A 14,003-nucleotide genomic window follows, 5' to 3' on the forward strand; every position below is an offset into this window, starting at 1 on the left:
ACATCACCAATGTGTGACTGAACAGAGCGGGAGCCCAGAATTTTTACAGCACATGCACTAATGTTCTGATCCCAGGCAGGCCAAGTGGGGATATCCTATGTCTCCAATTATTTTCTGATTCCTCTTCAAATTCTAGAACTTATGTAATGTTATGGCTTGCTTGGTGGATTTTCTTTGGAGCTAAGTGCTTTGGGGATGAGCAGGCTAAGGAACACTGTATACTCCTCGATGGCAGAACAGAAGGGCTATGAAGAGCCAGCCTTCCTCTGCTGCTCCTTTGCTACCAGTGAGATAGCATCCATGCCTGGACTTCCACCGACCTTCCTCCGTAGACAGCAGTGTGAAAATATGGAAGGCAGGAAGGGCAAATAGTGGCGTGAAATCTCAGAGGAGACAGGAGGGGAGAGAACTGTCCAAACAGAAAGTGGGTTCAGAAAGTAGGAAAATGTTTTATTTCTTCAAGATGAAAGAAAGGTTGGTTAGTTGGCTGATCGGTCCTGAGAAAAGATGAAATGAGGGGAAGGGAAGGGTGGGAGTATGTTTGGCAGGAGGCTGGAGCCTCGTGGAGAATGGGGACAGCTGGGGAAGGCAGCAGAGGGGCGTGGAATTGAACTGAGTGACCTTCGAAGTGAGTGTATTCATTTCCCAGGGCTGTCATAACCAAAGTATCCCAACTGGGTGACTTAACAGAAATGGACTCTCCAGTCCTGGAGGCTACACGTCCAAGGTTAAGGTGTTGGCAGGACTGTACTTATCTGGAGGCTCTGGGAAGGAATCCTTCCTTGTTCTCTGCCAGCTTCGGGGAGTGCCAGGAATCCTTGGGTTATGGCTACCTCCCTCCAGCGTCTGCTTGTGTTTTCACATGGTGCTCTTCCCTCTGTGTGTGTCTGTGTCCAAAGACACACCAGTCACTGAATTAGGGCCCACCTTAATTCAGTAGGGTCTTGTTTTAATTGGATCGCATCTGCAAAGATTCTATTGGCAATTAGGTCACATTCACAGGTTTTGGTTGGACATGAGTGGGGGCCGCTATTCAAGCCGGTACAGGGAGGAAAAGGAAAGCCAATAAGCCCTGAGAGCCTGGCTGACATTCGGGGTTGTGAATTCGGGTGGGGTTCCAGCATGAATTTGGAGTTGTACCAGCTCCCGCGACACACAGATGAGTTCATCCAGAGCTGGGGGTGGTTGGGTGGACACAGTGGAAGGTCAAGGGGCCAAGAGAATCTGCCGTTTAAACAACTGGCCTTGGAGTCCAGGCTAGTGGGTCAGGAAAGGGGTCATAATACGAGAAGATTAAGAACTTGGAGGGGAGGGTCCCAGTGTAGTCCAAAGGGGCTCTGTAGGAACAAGAACAGGTGGGGATATTATCCTGTGAGATGTAGAAAGACAGAAACGGAGGAAGGCTGACGTGGGGGTGGGAGTGTATAGCTGTCCTAAGGGTGATGCTGATGTGAGTGACAGAGGATCCAGCGGACAACATTAAACATAGATTCTTTATGGCGGAGGATGCAGAAACCTCTGCCCAGAGCCCCCTGCATGAGGCAGGAGCCGTGCAGTGAGCTCTAACATGCAGAGACGGCATCCTGGGCTCCCTAAAGCCTCACAGCCCACAGTGTGGTCCAGGCTGGCAGCATCAGCTTGAGAGAAATACAGAGTCTCAGGCACCATCCCAGCCCCACTGAACCAGAGTCTGCTTTTCAGCAAGACCCCAGCGAGTTGTTTGCTCTCTTTTGTCCGTTAAAAAATATTGTATTGGAGTATAATCACTTTACAATGTTGTGTTAATTTCTGCTAAACAACAAAATGAGTCAACTCTATGTATACGTATGTCCCCTCCCTCGTGGACCTCCCTCCCACCCCATCCCACCCGTCTAGGTCATCACAGATCACCGAGCTGTACTCCCTGGGCTTTGTAGCAGATTCTCACTAGCCATCTATTTTACACATGGTAGCAGATACGTGGGCTTCCCAGGTGGCACAGTGGTAAAGCATCCACCTGTCAATGCAGAAGACACAAGAGACATGGGTTTGATCCCTGGGTCGGGATGATCCCCTGGAGAAGGAAATGGCAACCCACTCCAGTATCCTTGCCTTGGAAATCCCACGGACAGAGGAGTCTGATGGGCTACAGTCCCCAAGGTTGCAGAGTCAGACACGACTGAGCAACTGAGCATGCACGCAGTATACATGTGTCAGCCCTAATCCTAAATACACATCTCTCCAAAGAAGACACACAGAGAGCCAAGAGGCACATGAAAAGATGCTCAACATCACTAACTATTAGAGAAATGCAAATCAAAACTGCAGTGAGGTATCAACTCACACTGGTCAGAATGGCCATCTTCAAAAAAAACCAAACAACACATGCTAGAGAGGGTGTGGAGAAAAGGGAACCTCTCTTGGACTGTGGTTGGTGGGAATGGAAATTTGAGTCGTGTGCTCTCGAAGTCTGAGAATCGCTGCTGTAAGATTCCTTAGGGGGCTGCACCCACACAGAGCCTGGCAGTCCAACCTGAGAACACACTCGCTCTTCTTGCCCAGACCCGGGCACCTTGGTTCCTCCTGACCCATCCAGTTAGTGCCTGCCTCCTCACCAGGGACGACTAGCTGGCCCAAAACAGGAGCTGCACGTTCGTGTTTCACAAGATCCTGGGAGACTGGAAGGCAGGTTTCCCAGAGATACTGCCCCCAGTAGGACTAAGCTGCCAGGATTTCGAAGGCACTCAGATAGGTGCCCAGGGAGACAGGGAGGGAGCTGTGATGCCCTCAGGGAGACACTGTGCTCTGGAGGTCAGTGGATGTCAGCAACAGGGTGGGAGGAGGTAGCCTGGCTAATACCTGGGGGCAGGTGGTTGAACAGAGGTGAGGCGGTCATCCAGTTGCTGGTCTGAGTCTCTGCAAGCTGCTCAGTGACCAAGAAGACTTTATGGCTATAGGCACATGCATTTCAGGCCTGTTCTTTCCACGGATGCTTGTGGCCAGATTATGACAGTCGTGTTGAATTTGGCCTAGGGAGCCAGGTTAGAACAGATTTCAGCCAGCATTAAAAGTTTGTTCCCTAACTTGGTACCTCTCAAGTTATTGAGTTCCTAAGATTGTTTGGCTGGTAGGAGACTGGACAGTGGGTCAGGAGGGGAAGGTAATGACATGGCCCCTCACCTCTAAGATGCTTCTAGTCTGGCTGGGGGCAAAGAGTCCATTCTTGGGAGGCCAACCGGGCCTAAGACCTGCTGCTCTGTCGTCGGGTCAAGCTCATGGTGCCATCTCCTGGGTCACAAGTATGCATCGAGGACAAGGCCGCCTCCCTCCCAGAGAAGGTGGGCATCTCAAATAAGGAGAGGCACATAGTGGGTCATCCCAGAACACAGGCTGACACCCCAGCAGGAGAAATAATGAAGGGCTCTGGGTTAGTTTCCTAGGGCAGCCATAATTACCACAACCTGGGAGACAGGAAACCAGAAACTGACTGTCCCACAGTCCTGGAGGCTAGCGGTCAAGGTGTTGGAAAAATCTGGTTCTTTCTGTCTGCTCCGGGCCTCTCTCCTTGCCTTGTAGGAGGCGGTCTTCATGTTCGGTTGGAGTTCTCCCTGTGTGCAGACCCTTGCACAGATTTCCCCTTTTAATGAAAACACCAGTCATACCGAATTAGGATTCATCCTCATGTTAACCTGATTACCCCTGTCCGATTCTTTGTGACCCCATGGACTGTAGCCCTCCAGTCTCCTCTGTCCGTGTAATTCTCCAGGCAATACTAGAGTGGGTAGCCATTCCTTCTCCAAGGGATCTTCCCAACCCAGGAATCGAACCTGGGTCTCCTGCATTACAGGCAGATTCTTTACCATCTGAGCCACCAGGGAAGCCCTGCAGAGACCCTGTCTCTCAATAAAATCACATTCTGAGGTATTGGGGGTTAGGAATAACCTGTCGGTTGTCCCCGCAGGCCTTGGTGACATGGCGGTCTCTAACACCATAGGAAGCAACGTGTTCGACATCCTCGTGGGACTCGGCATACCGTGGGGGCTGCAGACCATGGTTGTTAATTATGGGTCCACGGTAAGTTCGTCTCACTTCCTTAGTGAGATGACACTGGACACTTGTGCTTCACAGGGAGCGAGCGTGGCGTTGGCCCTGCAGCTAAGAGCTTCAGGGGAGGCACTGCCCCCGTCTCCTCTGCAGGCTGGCAGCCGCTTTGTACAAAGGCATCCAGAGCAGCCTGGGGGTGCCTGCAAGAGGCAGCCCATGTTTGCTTGGAACTCACAGGTGTTTCGGCTGTGAACACCCACCTGTGGCTTCTAGAGGAGGGAAAGGGTAGGCCCGAGGGCAGTGCGCTCCCAGGACAGATAGGCCCCTGAACAGCCCAGAGGTTCAGGGCGTGTGTGTTTGTTTCTCCAGGTGAAGATCAACAGTCGAGGTCTGGTCTACTCCGTGGCATTGCTGCTGGGCTCCGTCGCTCTCACCGTGAGTTTTTACAATTCCAGAATGGCAGTTTGAGACACACATGGTTTCCTCCGATTCTGCACAGTCTGAATTCTTCCCCTTGGCCGTGAGGGATAAAGCTGAAAAACACATATAAATGCACAGATACCCCCAGACACAGTTTGTGCCAAGAATGTTGGCATCCACCACGACACTTTTCCCTGAGCTGGTGAGAAGTCCCCAGAAGGAGGGTCTTTCGTTTCCTCTTTTCTTCCTGCCCGGTCTGTCTCCCCTCAGTGGTGCGAGTGGGAGGCACGTTCCCCCACCCCCAGTCCATCGGAGCTGCCTTGGGGGCATGATGCTCAGGCCTCGGGGATGGTACATGGTGACTCAGAGGCCTCCTTACTTCACAGGCCCCAAACTGTGGTAAACAACGCCTCGGCTTACTTTATTCCATCTTTACAAGCACTTGATGATTTTCTACTTTGCAGAAGAAATCAAGGCTTGGGAATTAAGTAACTTGTCCCAGGTCACAGGGCTAGGAAATGGCCATTTGCCATAATTGTTCTTTCCCATAACTGTCCCATTAGTGCTCTTGCTAAGAAAGGAATCCCTTCTTCATGGACCCCACATTTCTAAAACCTTTTAATGAGGACTCAGATCCACTCCCTTCATGGGCTATAGGGATTGGAAAAGCTGGGATTTGAACCTCTATTGGTCTGTCTCTAAGGACCCACAGCATTGGAGGTAACTACAGTTCAACTCTTGGGGAGCCTTGATTCATGGATAAGAAAGAAGGTGGTTTCAGAATGGAGGGGACATATGTATACTCATGGCTGATTCATGTCACTGTATGGCAAAAACCACCACAGTATCATAAAATAATTAGCCTCCAATTAAAATAATTAATTTTAAAAAAGAAAGAAGATAGTAATAGGAGGTAGCCAAGTATGAAACAAATGTAGAAAGAAGCAGCATTCCAACCCTATCACTCACACACATACGCACGCACACACACCGTCCAAGCTGAAGCTGTCCAGACAGTGGGCCAATGGGAGCCTTGAAGGTTTTGCTGAAGAGGGTTGAGGATACCAAATTCTAAAGCAAGGGAAGGAGCCAGTGGCAGTCCCCGGTTGTCACTAAAGAAGGCTTGGGAGGCCTGTCCATCCCCTGAAAGGAATGTGCCTACCAGGGGAGAGCCTGTCCCCTAAGGACACCTGCTTTGCATGCCTGGAGTCAGCATCCTTTCATTAGATGAGTCTAAAGCCTACAGGGCTCATTCTGATCAAACCAAGGATACACCCAGCAGCACCCCTCTGTTCTCGTCCACAGTTTGGAGGAAGTTCTGGGGCTCACCGTTCGTGTGTAATTTTCCAGTAAAAGTGCCTTTTGTATTTCTCTGCTACCCCAGCTCAACACTCGCTCTGTCTCCTTCTAGGTCCTCGGCATCCATTTGAACAAGTGGAAGCTGGACCAGAAGCTGGGGGTGTACGTGCTGGTCCTCTATGCCATCTTCTTGTGCTTCTCCATAATGATAGAGTTCAACGTCTTTACCTTTGTCAACCTGCCAATGTGCCGAGAAGACGATTAAAACGAAGCCACTGGCCCCCGTCCGGGAGCTGTTCTGGACACTCCGGCGCTGGCGTCCCTTTTTCCCTGCCCCTCCCCACCACAGATCTCTCCTGCATCGGCCGCCACCGTCCGTTCTTTCATCCATGGGAAGAAAGCGCCATCGTGGTCTGTGTCTGGTCACGGGCCAGGCTGCTGGGCGTCATCCTCCTCCTTGGAGTTCTGCCGCCACAAAAAGGCAAGATTCAGGGGCCGCTGTTGGAGCAGCTTCGCAGACCTCCGAGCCACCGGCCATAGAGACGTGGCATGTATCTCCTCTTGGACGCCTGGATCAGAAGGACTTCTGTACATGGGTTGTCTTTCTGTCACACGGCAGCCTCGGAAGTGAGGCAGTTGGTGAACACAAGGTCTCCTGGGGCAAGTGCAAAATAGGAGTGTTGTTCTTAAGGGGCCCCGCTGGACCAGAGGGTGTGGGTTCCTTGGGCAGCATGTACTCCTTAGAGCTTCTGAATCCTGCTGGAAGCACTCAAGGTTTGGAGAGAGCGAGGCTCAACCTGTTGGGAGTTTGGGGCCATGACGACAAACACTCCACCCCTTTTCCTGGACAAATTTGGAAGAAAAGAAACAGTTGTTCACAGCAGAAGAGAGAAAACAAGTGCACACTCTTCTCGTTTTCATTGATACATTCAGAGAATGAGCAATGACACAGTCAAAATAAAATGTCAGCTATAGATCATCATACTTGAAAAATACCATCGCACACAAAGGAGCTTGATGGGGACCAGAAAGGTAATACTTATGGGAAACAAATCCTATGTGTATCATGTTGCGTTGACACTAAGACATTTGGTTTGGAACATAGAGAAAGTTGAAGACTAACATCTAAATGGGTGCTAACTCAGAGACACAGTGGAGATAGTGCTTTACAGCCATTCATTCCAGACCTGTGGCATGGGATGCGCTGTCAGTTTGGGTTTGTCATTTCTTTGTAAATGCCCTGCCCTCAAAATCACCCTGTTCAAAGACCCAATTGTTTATATGCCCAACAAATTTCATAGCCTGCTGAACTGGAATGTGTGTGCCAGAAGTAATGGTTAATGACAAGAAGAGAGATTTCCTGCAAAACCACCAATTGCTCTCTGGTGAGCTGGAGGCAAGTATGGAAACCGTTAACTTGGAAATTTTTAGAGCTAAGGTTCTTGAATCTTATAGTTTGCTAAAAAAAAGGCCAAAGATGGGAGGTTAATTGAAAAATAGATAGAAACATTAAACAATTTTGACTGCTTCGTAGCTCTCAAATACAATTAAAAAGATTTACGAACACAAACCATTTGTGGTTTCTGAAAAGAAAGCACAATTCATTTTGTAGAGAGGTGTTCTTTTTTATTTTTTTTAATGTTTCTATTGCAAAGAGTCTATCAGATTTGATGCACTTTAATACTGGGCTATTTTGCACAGAAGACTGTATGGGGAATGCCCCCATGATGGTATGAGGAAAGGAGGGTTTTAGTGATTCACTGATAATTAATCATGGGTGATAAGTGTAAATCCAATAGCTGATTCTTTCCCGAGACACAACGGTTGTAACTTGCAGTGGAATCTGTGGCTGTGCTCTCTGTGGCCTCCTGAATTTCAGAAGGAGGCCATGTTTAACCTTGTGTCCCTAAAATGTCCTTAGCATGAGCCTCAGACGTGACAGCCCCATCACTGGCTTTCTATTCTGGATCCTCATCAGTGTTAGTAGCTACACCAAGTCAAGACTTCTTTTGTTTCTCTGCTTAGATACTCGGTGGTCTTCCAGTTGAGGACAAGGGTCATTTTCCTGAGAAATTAGCTAAGTGGGCGGCCAGGGAGCCCCTAGGTTCATCAGCACAAACTTTAGACGCAGAGGGTTTCAGAGATGTCGGAACCATTCTGCCCACAGAGAATAGCCACCTGGTCTCCTCTGTCTTACAGCCTCATCCAGGTTTCAGAGTGCATCTGTGTCCATTTTTGAATCTCAAAACTGCCCTGTGATGTAAGTAGGGATGATCATCCCCATTTAACAGGAAGTTCAGTCTTGGAGAGGTCAGGTGACTCTAGGTCAATGGCTAGTAAGTTGCAAACAGGAGCTGAGCCCCAGAGCGCCACCCGGCTCGGCCAGTCCAGCATGTGGTCATCCTTGGTCGTGCAGGTGGGGATGTGTCCTTGTCCTTGGGGTTGGCCCTTATTGTTTGAGTCAAAACTTCATCAAATTTCTAACTGACATCTGGATGCTCTGTCTCCCATCCTAATATTTACCCCCTTCCTATGTCCCTATTATTTTCTGATAAAGATCAAAAAATGTTTTTAGCTAGGCTGTATGGGCCCTGATGAGAGCCCTGCTGGTGTTCTGTCTTTGAATCCCTGTGTAGCTTTCAGAGAACACACCCTCATCACCCACCTCTTCCTCAGCAGAACCCATCTGAGATGATAAATATGCTGCAGTTCCAGTTTGAGACAAAAACTAATGTTTCTAATATGTAGAATAGCCCTCCTGGCTAATCCTCTTATGACTTTAATGTGCCAAGGTAACTTCCTTAAAGGATCTATGCATTTATTGTAGCTAGGAAACTATATATACACTGTAGGTGAAGAAGTCTCTTTTGTAACTAAATATTTTTTCCATTTCAAGTTTAAAGAATTGCTTGATTAATTAGGCCTTCATTTGAAAAATGCTTTCGTCACTGCGCAGGGTTGCTTCCTTTATTTTATTCCCGGAGCTAATTAGCACAGAGTAATTACTCTGCTATGAAAATAGGCAATCTGAAAAATAAACTTGGCTCTTTCAATTGGGGGCAGAAAAATGAACCCATTGTACTCAGATAGAAAACATCTATAAAAGCAGGAGCAGGAGGCTCCTGGCATCTCTGGTGTGGATTTTCCTTTGCCAGCCGAGCATAGTCAAGGGGAAGGTATGCAGTGGCCTGAGAGCCTGGCCCTAGAGGAAGGCTCTAGGTCAGCTGCAGTGACAGACTGATGTTAAAGGCAGATCAGAGTGGTCTCATTCCCATCCTTCCTGTAACCCACGGTGTCCCGACCTCTGTGTTCACCTTCCATAAGCACCGACCTTGTGAGTTTTCCTCTGTTCATTACCTGCTCCTCCTCCCCTTACCCCACCTATTAGGACTTGTTCTTGCTTCTCCGGATGGTGCCTAGTGGTAAACAACCAGCCTGCCGATGCAGAAGGCATGAGACACCAGTTTAAGCCCTGGGTTGGGAAGATCCCCTGGAGAAGGAAATGGCAACCCACTTCAGTATTCTTGCCTGGAGAATCCCATGGACACAGAGGAGCCTGGTGGGCTACAGTCCGTGGGCTTGCCAAGAGTCAGACACAACAGCGATAGGTCACATTGCTTCTCCTTGTCAATCTTTTGCTTTTACACACCCAAGCAGCTGAAAAGAATAACCCTCAGGGGCCAGATGGGCATCCCCATCTGTCCAGGGGTGGGGGAGACAACCCCCTACAGACCCCAACCAAAGACCCCCTCCTGGGCTTCCCAGCGTCTAGGTTCTAAGGGAAGAAACTACCCCCCCACTTTCCTTTTTTAATTTTTTTCTAAAGATTTTTTTGATGTGGACCATTTTTTAAATCTTTATTTAATTTGTTACAATATTGTTTCTGTTTTATGTTTTGGATTTTTGACCAGGAGGTATATTGGATCTTAGCTCCCCGACCAGGGATTGAACCAGCACCCCCTGCGCTGCAAGGGGAAGTCCTAACCACTGGACCACCAGGGAAGTCCCCCTCTTCCTTTTGGGGGAGGATTTGCATGCCTTGTAGCATCAGTGGGCGCTCAGCCCTCAGGAAACACTGGGCTCCACACACAGGCTGGGAATCCAGGAAGAGTGTGGGCCTCCTGGCCTGATGCCCTCCTTTCCTCCTGGCATCTCCCCTCCCTGAGCTCTAGGGGCCCTCCCTGTCCTTAAGGCAGGGGTGGACAGAGGCAAGATGGACTGGGAGAGGGTCCATTCCTCCTCCTCCCTCCCCAGGTGTGAAATGCGCTAGCGGAGTCAAGGTCTGTAACAAGACAGAGAAGCGGAGACTCTTCGACTCGAGCTGGCACTGCCCAGTGAGCTCGTGGCCCTCCCATCTGCCCTGACACTGAGTGGGTCCTTAGGGTTTGGGCTTGGCCTGTCTCTCAGCCTCACCTTTCCTTCCCTGGCAGGAAAAGATGGTTGTGCAGCATATATGACAGGCTCTCAGCAAATGCTTGCTGCTTGAATAAACAAAGAACTTGCTGGTTAGGGTGAAAATCTTCAGGAGATTTTCCCCTGCTACTGGGTTTTAAGGGTTTCCCTTGTGGCTCAGCTGGTAAAGAATCTGCCTGCCATCCGGGAGACCTGGGTTCAATCCCTAGGTTGGGAAGATCCCCTGGAGAATGGAAAGGCTACCCACTCTGGTATTCTGGCCTAGAGAATTCCATGGACTGTATAGTCCATGTGGTCACAAAGAGTCGGACACGACTGAGCGACTTTCACTTCACTTTCACTGTGATTTATATGGGCTTCTCAGGTGGCGCTAGTGGTAAAGGACCCGCCTGCCAAATGCAGGAGACATAAGAGACATGGGTTCGATCCCTGGGTTAGGAAGATCCCCTGGAGCAGGGCATGGCAACCCACTCCAGTATTCTTACCTGGAGAATCCCGTGGCGGGCTGCAGTCCGTATTTACGGGTCCCTCTCGTGCCCTCTGAACATCATTTCTGTGTGAGTCTTCCTCCCCTTGGGGCAGTTAGCAGATGCATTCAGGATCTCTGAGATGGATCACATCTCGGCAGCTTCATCACCACGTGGTGCTCATTCCAGACATTTTTGGAAACGCTCTCTGGGCAGCTCTTGAGCGGCAGGAAAAGCATCATCCCCCGCTTATTCCTGGACCCAATGTGCTGCCCCTCGCCCCTGCCCTCTATGTGGATTCACCCCAAGCACTGGGCACCCCTCCAGCTATGAACGCTTTCTCTTTGCAGCTGGTCACATGAGCCCCTGAAGTGCAAAGATGCTCTCAGGATCTTCTGGGCGCATATAGAAGGGGCCTATCCTGCACTGTGTCAGTCATGTGGGTGGTAGAACAAGAGCACCTTGGCACAGGCCCATCCTCCAAGGCCGAGGACACAGGTGGGAGGCAGATTTTGTGACTTGGCTCTTGTGGAGCCCCTTCACCTTGCTGCAGAGAACTGTTCTCCCAAGGGCACAGTCCATTTAGGTTGTTGCATTTGCTTCTTAATAGGGAAAACCAAACGGACGCTAGTTTGAAAGTGAAAGTGAAGTCACTCAGTCGTGTCTGACTCTTTGCAACCCCATCGACACCAGGCTCCTCTGTCCACGGGATTTTCTAGGCAAGAGTACTAGAGTGGGTTGCCATTTCCTTATCCAGATAATCTCCCTGACCCAGGGATCGAACCTAGATCTCCCGCATTGTAGACAGACACTTTACCATCTGAGCCACCAGGGAAGTCTATCAGAGACACTAGTTTAGTATGCAGTTAATTCCAGACCTCATAGCTAATGGGTCAGTATCCAGAGTCACAGGCTGCCCGACCTCAAGGAAATGGTACCTGCATGAATTTGGGAGAAGAGGTGTTTTCTCCCATCTTGCCACCCAGGAGGAGCTGTTTCTTCCAACACAACAGGGAAGCCAGCTCAGTTGTATTAGAGCTTTGATTATTTTATGGGGGTTTTAAAAAATTCTAACTTTTCAGTTGACCAATGGTTCCCAGGTTTCTTTGTGAAAGTGAAATGAAGCCGTTCAGTTGTGTCCAACTCTCTGCGACCCCATGGACTGTAGCCTACCAGGCTCCTCAGTCCATGGGATTTTCCAGGCAAGAATATTGGAGTGGGTTGCCATTTCCTTCTCCAGGGAATCTTCCCCACCCAGGGATCGAACCCAGGTCTCCCGCATTGTAGGCAGACACTTTACCGTCTGAGGCACCAGGGAAGCCAACTAGGTTCCTTTGGTCTCTGCTAAATCCTCATGCGTTGCAGAGGGGGCGTGCTTGGTGTCATCTTTTACCTGCACAAGCTTCCAGGCTTTCCATCACCCCTTATGGTGTTGGCATCCAGCTGTCAAGGTGGTGTGTCCTCCACACACTTCATAACAGGGGCTGAGAACTTACTGTCTTCTAGTCTGGGAAAACATCTGCTGCCTGGACACCTTGATAAGACGCAGGGTCATGGGAGGTGGCTCTGACAGTTAGAAATGCTCCCTGAACCCGTGTGAAAGTCAAGCCCTCTCTGGTGTGGTGTTTCCACCGTTAGGTTTATGGGTCTGGGATGGGCTGCTGCTTTATTCAAAGCCCTATGACACATGCAGGCCTATCCACACCTATTTCCTCCATTGCTAGAATTCAGACAGCTGCTTTTTATGTAACACGTTGGTTGGGACTTATCCACAGTAGCAGCCAACAAAGCCCTTAATCCTGGAGAAAGTGTGTACCCTCCCCATCCCACCACTGAAAAATGTAGTTTTTTAACTATTGAAAGTATGCTCAGCTTTTGGTCTCTGGGTGTGTGGCTTGGTCTGGTCAGCCTTTGTGCATAAAGCAGGGTCCCAGACAACAGAGCCCCACACCCCCACTCCAGAAGGTCCCAGATACCTGGGAGTATCCTGATAAACATGAAGTCCCCTTTCAACAGGAGCGAGGCCTTTCTTCCCACTGAAAATGGCTGGGGTGTGAACCAGACAGCTCTATTTTTCCAAATCAGATGTTCTGGTGGGTTTTCCCTCTGGCCGCCAGGGCATCCCTGCTCTCACCTCCAGAGGTACCCTTCTGAATCTATGGGACACTTCCTGGCACTTTCTCCACCTGCCTGGACCAAGGATATCTGGGGGCCCAGGGAGAGAACTGTGGCTAATTCTCTGTGGCCAGGTCTAAGGGAGTCTCCTCGGGGGGCTGCTAGTCTGAGAGGCTGGGTGTCCAGTTCGGAGCACACGCTCCCTGGTAGGGTGCCTGCCCTCTGTGGGTATCTCCTATCCAGCTACTGCCAGCCTGGAGCAGTTGCTGAGTGTCTGAATACAAAGAGAGCCTTGATTATCTAGAGAGGAAACAGGGCTGCCAGCCAGATGGGGCCGGGCCCAGGCACAGATGCAGGAGCTGCCAAAGAATGGGCAGGGGAGCCCTGACCCAGCCCGGGGGCGCACAGGACCATGGGATCTTCCTGGGGCTCAGGTGTGACCTAACAAATAGCAGGTAGATAGAACCAGAGCTCTCATGCCCAAAAGGAACCCTCCTTAGAAATAACCAAAACCCAAAACTTCTGAGGCTGTTACGCGTCACCTGAGTGAGACATTGCTGGCATGCTGCCATCTTTGTTCATCATCTCTAATGGGCAAAGCAGGAGCCGTGAGCTGAAAAGCTGTAAATAATAAATACATTTATCCTACTATTTATTTTTTCAATAACTGTGACCTCCTGCACTGTGAATGCTCTGTGATATGAGATTCTTAGTTTAATAAAACTGTCATTAAATTTGAATGAATTGCTACTATTGATTACTAAACACTGGCATGAGTTTATTCTTATTGTGAAGACAAATCTAGAGTAAATACGAACTAAACCTTTATAAGAAATCTAGCAGTCAGTATTGTAATGCAATCTATGAAAATCTGTACAGTCAATAAAGTAAATGAACACAAGTTGTCTTTCCCTATAGAGAGCTTCCAGTCATGTTTTAATAGACACATACATATTTGTATTTTTGGAAAGAATTCTTTACACTGGAATAAAAGCCATTTATGGAAACCATTTCTATTTGCATATTAAGAAAAATAAACCTTGCAAAGGATGTGGGTTGGTGCTTTTTAATTATGATTGATAATAAAACAAAGCAGGAAACTCATAACTTACATTGAAAAATAAAAGTGTCAGTCGCTCAGTCATGTCAAACTCTTCTACAACCCCATGACTGTAGCCCACCAGGCTCCTCTGTCCATGGAATTCTCCAGGCAAGAATACTGGAGAGGGTAGCCATTCCTTTCTCCAAGGGATCTTCCCAACCCAG

At 49.2% G+C, this 14,003-nt stretch overlaps 1 protein-coding gene and 1 non-coding gene across 3 annotated transcripts in view; one reads left to right on the forward strand and one right to left on the reverse strand.

The window, feature by feature from the left end:
• Positions 1-13,787, forward strand: part of SLC24A4 (solute carrier family 24 member 4) — a 195,986-nt gene extending 182,199 nt beyond the window's left edge. For both annotated transcript variants that reach the window (XM_004017955.5, XM_004017956.5), the window contains exons 15-17: positions 3,941-4,053; positions 4,393-4,458; positions 5,855-13,787. In XM_004017955.5, the coding sequence (XP_004018004.2) occupies positions 3,941-4,053; positions 4,393-4,458; positions 5,855-6,007 (332 nt within the window). In that variant the 3' untranslated portion in view covers positions 6,008-13,787. The remainder of the gene's footprint in view (positions 1-3,940; positions 4,054-4,392; positions 4,459-5,854) is intronic.
• Positions 3,786-3,857, reverse strand: TRNAY-GUA (transfer RNA tyrosine (anticodon GUA)). The gene has a single exon. It is a non-coding gene; the product is annotated as a tRNA-Tyr (tRNA).
• Positions 13,788-14,003: the final 216 nt, after the last annotated feature.

The sequence above is a fragment of the Ovis aries genome, chromosome 18 (assembly GCF_016772045.2).
Source record: "Ovis aries strain OAR_USU_Benz2616 breed Rambouillet chromosome 18, ARS-UI_Ramb_v3.0, whole genome shotgun sequence".
NCBI classification, from domain to species: domain Eukaryota; kingdom Metazoa; phylum Chordata; class Mammalia; order Artiodactyla; family Bovidae; genus Ovis; species Ovis aries.